Raw genomic sequence first — 11,156 nt, forward strand, 5'->3', positions numbered from 1 at the left:
TATATTGTTGATGTATCTAAAATGTTTTTTTTATACATTGTTGATTAAGGACTTGTCCACAAATATATTTGGGACTATTATGTAACCTTTAGACTTTGGAAGACATAGTTTCTATGTATACTAGGAGTAATTGGACGAAAGTTGATGATAATCCCAAAGTTTATATATAATGATACTTAAGGAGAAAGAAAATATACTCAATTTTACCTCAGAGATTGCTCCAATGATACAATCGTTGATAGGTATCCCCGACCACCATTCTCAGAATCAAGGCTTACGAACTAAGTGACCATTACCGTTTCCAGCCAGTGCTCATATCATTCCTCCATGTGTTTGGTTCCTTGAAGCTTGAACCCTATTACCTGTTGACTTGCTTGCTAAAGTTTCCTGGAGCACCACCCAAATAACAACAATAGTTGTTAACACTTCATATAAGTTAAGGCAGTAATGGCAGCAGGGAACTATTTTCATTAAAAAAGAAAAGAGAATCAAATTGGACCATGGAATGCAGTTTCTGGAGACATGGTATTGCATTATTCATTCAACTTAAGGAGAACATTGTACACCTTGACAGGGGTTTCTTCACAGCATCTTTTAACAAACTTCAAGTGTGTATGTGTTGTGCTTTTTGGGTCTGTTATTTCTATGTATGCTTTGCAACTTTAATTCTTCTCATATTAAGAAGTACATGAAAAGTACTTGTTGCAACTTCAAAACCTTGTTTGTTGTTTCGAATCTGATGATTTCTAGGAAGAGGATAGAAACCATGATGGCTCAAGATATGTTCTTTCCATATGAGAGTGGCATATTCCGGATGATCAACAAACGGATTTCTGTTGTGTTGATAAAACTTGCATACTCTGTCATTTCTCAGTTTCTCCTCTCTTGAAGGGGGATCAATCTCATTCCACCTTAACAATGTAGAAAGCAGTCCCATCTCACTCTTTGCTGCACCAATGCACTCACAAATTAAACCAATCAAGCCAACAAAAGAAATGCAGTATTAGTTCCACATCAATAACAGCATAAATTTTCAAGATAAAGCAAATAAGAACATATAGAAATCCATTCCTACACTAACATTCAACTTCAAGCTTACTCTCTTAATAATCATTTATGAACCTTGCTGTTATTAAAGCAACTACACAGCTGGTTTAGCTCGTATCACAAGTCCACCTTTTCAAAGGTAGTAGATATGCACTAAAAATCTGGAATGATGTAGGCACAATGACTGGTACTTGCTCACTCATTCTCCTTGAGTTTCTAAATTATGGTTTGATGATCAATCTGAAGTCTCCTTGGTCCTGTTTTTGTTTCCAACTTATGGTCAGTTTGTTTGTAGTCAAGATGCAGCTCTATCTTTGATGCAAAACTCCATCCTCCTTGGCCAGTGGTTGTTATTGGTGATTTTTCAGGGAATAGATAAATGCAAACAAAGTTCATGACTCTAAACCTCCTGGACAAAGTGGAAACCCTGACCAGCATATTGGTGTAAGCTTGATGCAGATGGAAGTTGTAAGCCGAATAGTTCGTCATATTGGTACTGGTGGTTTATTGATCGAGAAACTCTTTTAGTTAATGGATCAAGGGGTTTGCAATGAATTTTCGACAAGGAATAGATATAGAGGCAGAGCTATTTTCCAGAAGAGCATGATGTAAGAGGGCTTGTGTTCGCATAGGATTCTAACAAATGGTTCAAATCTATTGCGATATGAAAAGACTTATATGTAAAAATGTCTTTGGGAGGGAGTGAAAGCTACTAGCCCATGCAAGTCTATAGTGGTTATAACATAGAGGCTGATTTTCTTTTCTTCATTCATAGATGTTGGTTTAGAGAACAAGGAAGAATCAGAAACATTTCTGATGAATGTGGAATTCTCTGTCAAGATCAGCATGTCTGATGCATTAAACTAAGAATCTTCAATAAAAAAAATATAAAAAAAATTAAAGCATAGCTACATTCACAAGTGGTTTCTAATGCAGACTCAAGTCCGTAGTTGTCATTTCCAAAAAAACAAAACAAAAAATCCTTAGTTGGAGCATGGAGACAATCACAACTCAAGCTCAAAGTTTTTTTTTTCTAACTTACAAATCTTTGGAGAATCTGAAAGGTGAAGAACTGGGCCTCCATCTGATTGACGATAACCATAACATACTGCCATGTACATCAGTGCCCTTGCAATATCTCCTCTATGCTTAAATGGCATGACAAAGAAAATCACGTAAGAAAAGAATATATATGAAACTGACTGTAAAGATATATACACAAACATTAATTTGGTAGCCATAAGAAACCTCGGTAGTGATTATGGTACCATGATAAATTGAACCCTGAATGCATGGATAGTCATTCTGCTATAGCCTAAACTGGCAAGGAGGGGTTCCCCATGTTGTGAGAAATCGACTACCTTGTTTGGTACAAACTGAATCTGGTTTTGCTTCTGAAATAACCTACAGATTATTTGGTAAAATTCAAATTTAGTTTTTTACTTTTGTTCCTGTTAAGTTTCTTAAGATGTACATGAATGCCTCCAACACAGATGTTGCCTGTGGACTTCCAAGATTTCCAATATTTGGTTATAAATATCTCTTTTTTAATTTCATAATGTTTTTACTATATTACTTATTATAAAGAGCGAGAAAACTATGCTATTCACATTCGATTAATTATGATATGCAAAGTGAAAACCTGTTTAGGTGGCGCCCATCTATCCTTGTCAGTTTCTGTGTCCAAAGCAGCTTCTATATTTGCTGGCTTCAAACATTTAGCTGAAGTAACACCGCATTCTCCATAGTATTTATTCCCCCTAGAGGAATTGACTGAAAGAAAGTTCAAATTTTTCTTCTGTTTCTCAGAAATTTTACGATGATATTCGAGAGATCTACTTCTCACTTGCATAAAGGGGACTACTCATCTTACCATTGACATCTGCCGGGCGAATGTTGTGTATATCAGTCAGGGATGGACCATTTTTCAAACCATAAGAACGGGGCCATAAGTGCTCTCCTGAAAAAAGCAGTAGACGATGAAGATCTCAAAGATTGTTGTATACAGTTTAATACCAATAACAACTTGTATCTCTGTGGCTAATACAGTTTAATATCTATCCTTCTCTCTTTATTACTATATTCATACTGTGAGAAGCTCTCAGTTTGCTAATTTAAGCAGAACCTGCTCTTCAAAGCCCGCCTTGGGGCTACAACTTCAAGAGCACATGAAGCCATTTATCTACATTCTCAGATAAACTTCTGGTAAATATCAACTTCTGGTTCACCTAATTCTCCTTTCTAATAAAGCTTAGAATGTCTCTAGAAAAACAAAACCAAAGAGGTGTTATTCATTCAATCCTCACAACAATACTTCCCCACTACTTGAGTCATGTAGATTATGATAAATTAGAAGTAATTCAAAGAGTTTCTTCATTATGATTTTACTACTCTGAACTGGAACAGATGATGTAAACTGTAAAATTATCATGTACTGTGTCTCAAAGACACACATGGATCTAGACTGAGATTGAAGCTACAATTATATGTTACTTGATAGTTGATACTTCATTTAGTTCAACCAAGCAGTCAGGGTTATTTCCTTTCCTATCAACAAAACTCCTACACAATCTTTGACTCAGATACTAACACTCTTCATTTCAAGTTTCACCATTCCAAAACAATAATATTTAGGTTTTGTAGTATATACATTTTGGATATGCAAAATAAATCATAAACTGTAAAAGTATAAGTGAAAGAGTTAAATCATGGAACTTATTAAATCATAAATCGTAATAAACCTACATCAAAATTCAAAAATCACAGGAACTGCAGAAAATCATAGTAATTGACTCACTATTCCATCCTTCAGGCTTTCCAGCTAATGACTTTGGTACAACCTTCAGGGAGTAAATCTCAACTCTGCATACGAAAAATGGTAAGTAAGTTGGTAACAAGCACAGAGTAAATGTAACAATTTTACAAACTGCAGAAAGCTGTTTTGAGGTTTGATTAGTCCTTACATCCCTGATGAAGCTTCTGGGTTGTCAACATCCGAAGCATCTAGAATCTTGAGAGCATTCCATACCTGCTTCGATAAACCATTGCTATCATACCTATTGAAACAAAGCACCACAACACTCTACTGCACTAAATATCAATTACCTCTCTGTAAGATAAAGATTGATGCTTGCCAATGATGGAATTCAGTCTCTTCTTGAGTAATTTACCCTCTAGATGCTCCACATTGGCATAGTAATTGTTAACATCTTCACAAGCATAAACAGGAGATGGGTAATCGTAGGCCTGAGCATCAGCAACAATATTGAGAAAGAACAAGTAAAATGAGATCATCTGAGAAACCCATCTCCATGAGATATTGATGCACCTTGTGAAGTCCCATCTGCCCCCATAAACAATGCAACAATTAGTCCTTGTAGAAATGGTGGAGGTGATTTGGATGACCAAATTATGAATTGGGTTTGGATTAAAGCACTTGAATTTGAAGTTCTCGGGGCTCCGGGACAAGGTGGATCTCTGCTTATAGACAACGACGGGTGCTGTGCAATGGAATTTGGTAGCCATAACCGGAGAAGACTGCATTGTCTTGGAGACCCCAAGTTTCACTGGGATGAAGGTAAAGGCCAACTGAAGGGCAAGGAGAGCCGCACGATTTAACTACCGGTTCAGATAGCCACCGTTTATTTACACGTAACAAAAAAAATTGCACTGATCAGTTTGAAGAGATGACTCTCTTAGTCTCCTCCTTCCATGTTCATAGCTTTCAGACAATCAGACCCAGCTGGGAAATCCTCTTTGGCTTCACAGATTCAACAAGCAAAGATTAGAGATTCTAATAAACTCGACAATACCAAACTCTTCCCTGTGGTGTAATAAGTGTGTCACATTTCCTTCCCTAACAATATCAAGCTAGCTTGGTTTGATCAAGACCTGTTGGCATCAGAGAAAATGATCTCGGCTTCGCGTCATAATCTTTCGCCATGCATTTCTGGCGGTTCATAACCCCTACGAGTAACCAAATGGCTTTGACAAACTGTTCCACATTTCCCCATTCCGGTCTCCCAATCCGTTTAGGAATATAATTGTAATATGGGTTGGAAGCAAAATTCACTCCATTGGTTGAAGGCTTATAATTTATCCCTCCGTCTGTGGAGGTGTTACTGAGGATTGTAACGATGTTTAATCAATGAAGTTATTCATTCCTTCAAAAATAAAGTACTATTGTTACCTACTGCTATTAGAAAAACGCTCTCTCTAACCTAGAGAGACTGAAGTGCGCCGTTCGCCCTTGAGCAAGGGTTTTGTCACAGCCCTCCCGTCCGGAGGCTCTCTATTGCGGGTGGGCTTGTCTCGTCGTCACGGTGGGGCTGCCGGACGGGTGATGATGATCCATGGCCTTTTGGTTTGGATATACTGCGGCTTGAAGTCAGATCTTTGCATGATCTGGTTGCTTTTGTTGCTGTCTTTACGTGGATGGGGAGTTGGTCGAACGTCTCAAGGAGCGACATGGTCGGCGGTGGTTGCTTGGGTGAGTCGGGGCTTCTAAGATCTAGGCTGGTGTTTATCGAGTTCAAGTCTTGGCGGTGGCCCTTGCAGCTGGAGGCGATCGTGTTGCCATGGTCTTGTTGGCGGCTAGCGGCGACCTCAACACATGGAGAGGGTGATGCAATTAGGCTAGGTCTTGTTAGCCAAAACGCTGCCCTCAAGTATAAGGGGTACAAGTAATAATATAGGGATTAAGAAAGGTTGTCAAACCCACGAGGATCAGATTCTTTTCACTAGCTAGGGTGTTAACCTTAAGAGAGCTAGAATGTGCAAATGTACAATCACAAACCTAAACACACAAGGAAATCTAGGCTCATGGTGAGTATGTGCAAATGGGGTAATGAATTGATCTTGAGTTTTTGAAGTTGTGAACTAAATTAAACTAAACTAAATGCTCAAATATAAACTAAATTACTCTAAACTAAACTAGTGGGATAATAGATGGTGTTAGGATTCGAATTGTTTGCTACTAACCTCCCTTGCAAGTATTGATGCAAATCAATATGAATAATGCTAGGCTAATCAACCAATTTTTCTCCTTACATCCCTCTCGGGTATAACAAGGGACATACTCCTTTTGTGGTTTGGTATCAAGCAACCCCTCTCGAGTGTAATATTTAACTACTTAAGTCATGTATTTCAATCCGATTAGGCATCTAATGCATTACCCTAAGTGCATAAAGTTTGGAGATGAAGAAATTATGCAAACCAACCAAGTTTATATCTAAGTGATTGTAATTCACAACCTCTACGTGCACACCTAGTGTGCTTTCATGCTTTAATATTCAAAGGTTACCAAGCTCTAAACATTATCATGTCATGACAAACACACATATTTAAAGTGGTAAATTATAAGCATATGCATTCAACTCTTGAACTAGCATGTAAGAATGTTAACTAAAATTGCATCACATCATATAATATAACATCAATCCATACAAGATTGGTTAGGGAAAACCCTAACCCCAGCAAAGTGCTACTCACTCATAAATACATAAACAAACTCCATAACTAAATCAAACAGCAAATTGAATCTAGAGTGTAAAAGATAGAGTTGGCTTAGTGGTGTGTCGATTAGTCCCCAAGCTCACGTCTTGGTGGTGGTGGTGATGGTGTGATTCTCCCTCCTTTTTGCTCTTGAAGATTTGATGATGAAAGGTAGTGAAGCTAGATCTATGCTTTGTGTGAATAGGTGGAGTGGATGGAGAAAATGATAGAGAAAAGTGAATGGAGAAATGATGTGGTAGTGGTGATGACGACCACGCCGATGCTTCAACAACGGCAAAAATGGAGTCGAGGTCAAAGCATCGAGGGAGATTATGATCGGATTGATATGCGGCGGAGGAACTCGGCCAATCTCGATCTTGATCAAGATGCGCCGGAAACGCCGTCAAACTTGTGCCTTCCGATGAAGCTATGAGTTTCATGTTCTCGTCACAGGGCTAGATCTTGAAGCTAGAGATCGGAGGAAGAAAAGTGTCTTCGGTGCAGGTGGTACTGATGATGGCATCGAAGCCATGTGTGAAGTTTGGTCAACATACTTCTTTGTTCTCTTCTTTGCATTCTTCTCCTTTTACACCATTTTCTGTAATAAATTGAACAAATTTGTCTCTTCTGCATGATCTATGCCGATGTTTGCAGGTGGTACTGATGATGGCATCGTAGCCATGTGTGAAGTTGGTCAACATACTTCTTTGTTCTCTTCTTTGCATTCTTCTTCTTTTACACCATTTTCTACAATAAATTGAACAAATTTGCCTCTTTTGCATCTATGCCGATGTTCACCCTTTTTTTCGGAAATTACCTTCTTATTCTTCTTCTATCTTCATCTTCTTCGTTATTTTATGTTTTGGCAGATTATTAGGGGTCAGTAACACGATTATTAGGAGTGAGTAACAAGATTATTAGGGGTCAATAATTGATTACTAGGGTCAGTAACCGATTATTGGGGGTTAGTAACATGATTATTAATGGTCAGTAACCGATTACTATGAGTCAGTAACCAATTATTGGGGATCAGTAACCGAGTTACCGGTGACTGAAATCCGGCGACCGAAGAAATTCCGGCAACCGATGACTAAGAAGAGTAAAGATAACAAAGTTGTTTAAGCTGAAGCAAGTTATACCAATCGACTTTCCCACCGATTCCAAAGCATTTCTTCCGGCCTCTTGATCTATGCTATTACCAACTGTAGTTGTACATATCTCAGATAATAACAAATCCTAATCAGAATAGTATTGTATCATTTTTTTCTGTTTTAATTAAAGAAACAGAGAGAACTTTGGCGTACAAACATCAAAAGTGTCAGTAACGTTGTTTTGAGAATTTTGCTTAATCCTCAAGAAGCAGCCTCATGTCCATTGATTTCATCTCTCCTCTTCCTTCCTACCCTAGTCGTCAACGATCAAATTCAGAATTCATACCTCAAATCCAAAATTTAAATTTGTAAAAGTATATCAGAAATCATCTCTCATCTTCACATGAAGTCATGCAGGGAAAGGGAACACAAAAACAAATAGAGACAATTGGTCAAGGCAGTGGCTAATTTTTTCAACCAAAAATAAACCAATAATTCAAACAGTCCTAATTTTATCTATAATCCAGCCAAATCCAAAACAAGTGATTAAGCCTCCCTCTGAACAACACCAAGCGCCTAATTATGTTGTGTAAGTACATTCCTCTTAAATACTGCTCCAGCACAGACTAGAACTATAAGATCAAAACCACACTTTGTCTAAGAAATAAAATTCAGAACTACTCCTCCTTTTTCAAGCTTAATAACTTAACTCTAAAAGCGAAAAAGTACAAATTTGTAACTTGCTTACAATCTATGAATCTATATTAATTGTTTAGATAGAGCAATGTAGATAAGTAAAAGGATCATACCATTTGATGAGCCAGTCAAATAGGAAATGTTGCATAATAGGCACCTTCTCCAACACCTCAACCTTATACATCTTGAGCATCCCACTATTAACTTTATGTCAATTCGGCACTCCACTGATATCATCCAACAACGGCGAGTGCTCCGAAAACGGCCCCTTCTTCATCTTCTTCATGAAAGCCACCGCCGAAAGATACATATACTCCTTCGAAAAGTTCTCTAATATATCATCATTATGAATGGACTTAGGCTTCATGTACTTGTGATTAATCAACTGCGACGAGCCAAAAATAAACGGCAGGAAATGATAGTTGTCAAGGCCCCCAAACGATATGGGAAAAATGTCACTGAACAATTCAGGCTTCTCATGAATCAACCTACGAACATTAGATTAACTTTAAATGTAAGCACACACATCATATCATGCAAATAATACTCAGAATTCAAAGGCAAAGAGCCCTTAGCAACAATATTAGTCATTTCTCCACTAGGCAACACTACGGGAGGCAATGAACAATTTTTATCCCCGTGTAATAGTGAACTTTGAGATGAAGAGATGTGGTCTAGGAAAGTAGCGTGATGGATTATATTACCTGGCGGCATTAGCGACAAAGAAAACCTTAACCAATTCTCATTCATCCTCAAACCATCAATCAGTCTGCAACCTCACAAGCTCATCCAACCCATCCACTGATCTCTGACATAGCCGTTTAGGTCATGTTTCTCATGCTCCTTTAAAACTCATTGCTAAGAAATTTTTAAATCTTTCAATTCAGCCTATTGATGTGTGTCCTATTTGTCCCTTGGCAAAGCAACATCGCTTGCCTTTTGGTGTGAGTTCAATTTCATCTGAAAAACCATTTGATTTAATTCATTATGATATTTGGGGTCGTTATAAACATGCTTCCCTTTTTGGGGCTCATTATTTTTTTACTATGGTCGATGATTACACAAGATTCACTTGGATTTTTTTGATGAAATTCAAAGATGAAGCCCAACCAATTTTAAAATGATTTTTCAGCTATGTTTTCACCCAATTCACATCTCGCATAAAAGCTTTTCGCAGTGACAACGGTGGCGAGTTTCTTTCACTTCGATTTTTTTTTAATGACAATGGTGTAGTTTTTCAACACTCGTGCGTATACACACCTCAACAAAATGGGGTTGTGGAACGTAAAAATGGTCATATTTTACAAGTGGCCCACGTTTTAAAATTTCATGCTCATCTCCCTACCTAATTTTGGGGGAGTGTGCTCTTCCTGCGGTACACATCATCAATCGATTGCCTACACCTGTCCTTTCTTTCAAAACTTTGTTTGAGTGTTTATACTCAAAACCACCTCCATACCATTATTTTCGTGTGTTTGGTTGTTTGGCCTATGCTACCAATGTTCATCTTTCACACAAATTTGATTATCGTGTTATGGCATGTATTTTCATAGGTTATCATATTGGCCAAAAGGCCTGCAAATTGTATAATCTGTCAACGAAAAAAAATTTCACAAGCAAAGATGTTTTCTTTCATGAAAATATTTTTGGGAAAATACCCATTTAGTACTAATTGTAACCCTTCATTACTCATTCCAATGACAATCTTTTAAATAAGCCCGTTTGAATGAAAATAAATTTTTTTTTATGCCCAAATGGTCAAATTTTTACTAAAGTCTTAACAAACTATATAATTTTAAGACTATTTTGCCCCTACCTCTTCAACATGAAAAACTTGGCCGGAACCTCAAACTCCGGTCACCGGCCGCTGAACTCCGGTCACCGGAATTTCCCCGACCGCCGGACTCCGGTCACCAGAATTTCCCCGACCGCTGAACTCCGGTCACCAGAATTTCCCCGACCGCCGGACTCCGGTCACCAGAATTTCCCCAATAACCAGTTACTAACCCCCAATAACCAGTTACTGACCCCCAATAACTAGTTACTGACCAGTTACAAACCCCCAGTAACTGAGTTACTTTAGTCACCGGCCACCGGAACTGAGTTACTGACCCCCAATAACTGAGTAATGATTCCTTAAAAGGCTATTGACCCTGGGTAACTCAATTACTGACCCCTAGTAACTCGAGTTACTAACCCCCAGTAATCGATTACTACATCTATGAAAACGACAAAGTACGCACTTATTTGCCATGCTTCCCCACAAAGATCTAACTCTCCATGAATCTATACCTCAAATAGAAGTCCACGTCCACCTTGCAGATTAGTAGCTCCAGCAAGCCCAAACACACCAATAGACTTCATCTTTTAACAATGGAAGTCCACAGTTTTCACATTCATTCAAGCAATACAGAAAAGAGAATCGGTGTGGGACAAAATCCAAACTCACAAGCCTCCCCTCCGATTTCACATTCACCATCACCAATTTACCTTCACCAATTCACTTGAACGGTGATGGATGTCGCCGACGAGAGAGAGAAAAAGAGAGACCTGAGGGAAAGTAGGAACGAGATCAAGCTCCTTATTGACCCTTGGAAACCTTCTCAGCAGCCAGGGAGCTCTGCAAACCCTAATCGTGATTGAGAACTGATCGGACGGGCATGAACATCAGGCGGCACCGATGAGCACAAGCTAGAGGCGGATGGCGAGCGGCACAGCATTTTGGATCTGCTGCCGGGGTCGGATGAGGGGGCTCGGAGAAGGAGGACGTTGACGAGCGGTGTTGATTTCCTGCAGCGGTGGAGGAGGTTGCAGAGGAGAAGGCAGCGT

The 11,156-nt window shown here is 38.7% G+C and overlaps 1 protein-coding gene across 1 annotated transcript; it reads right to left on the reverse strand.

Annotated features, from left to right (window-relative positions):
- On the reverse strand, window positions 1-4,590 carry LOC101302661 (extracellular ribonuclease-like). Its single transcript, XM_004301364.1, has 7 exons — window positions 4,153-4,590; window positions 4,011-4,075; window positions 3,845-3,909; window positions 2,909-3,007; window positions 2,690-2,820; window positions 2,090-2,195; window positions 1-948 (listed from the first exon to the last, which is right to left on the reverse strand). The coding sequence occupies exons 1-7, from the start codon at window positions 4,588-4,590 to the stop codon at window positions 644-646; spliced, it is 1,209 nt and encodes a 402-aa protein (XP_004301412.1). The 3' UTR covers window positions 1-643.
- Window positions 4,591-11,156: the final 6,566 nt, after the last annotated feature.

The sequence above is a fragment of the Fragaria vesca genome, linkage group LG5, assembly GCF_000184155.1.
Source record: "Fragaria vesca subsp. vesca linkage group LG5, FraVesHawaii_1.0, whole genome shotgun sequence".
Taxonomy (NCBI): domain Eukaryota; kingdom Viridiplantae; phylum Streptophyta; class Magnoliopsida; order Rosales; family Rosaceae; genus Fragaria; species Fragaria vesca.

Excerpts from the sequence above, each read along its gene's own strand:
- LOC101302661 (XM_004301364.1), bottom strand. The coding sequence starts at position 4,590 with ATGCAGTCTTCTCCGGTTATGGCTACCAAATTCCATTGCACAGCACCC. Across the intron at positions 2,196-2,689 it reads GATGGGCGCCACCTAAACAG|CATAGAGGAGATATTGCAAG; the intron begins GTTTTCACTTTG and ends ATGCCATTTAAG. Across the intron at positions 949-2,089 it reads TTCAGATTCTCCAAAGATTT|CAAAGAGTGAGATGGGACTG; the intron begins GTAAGTTAGAAA and ends GCATTGGTGCAG.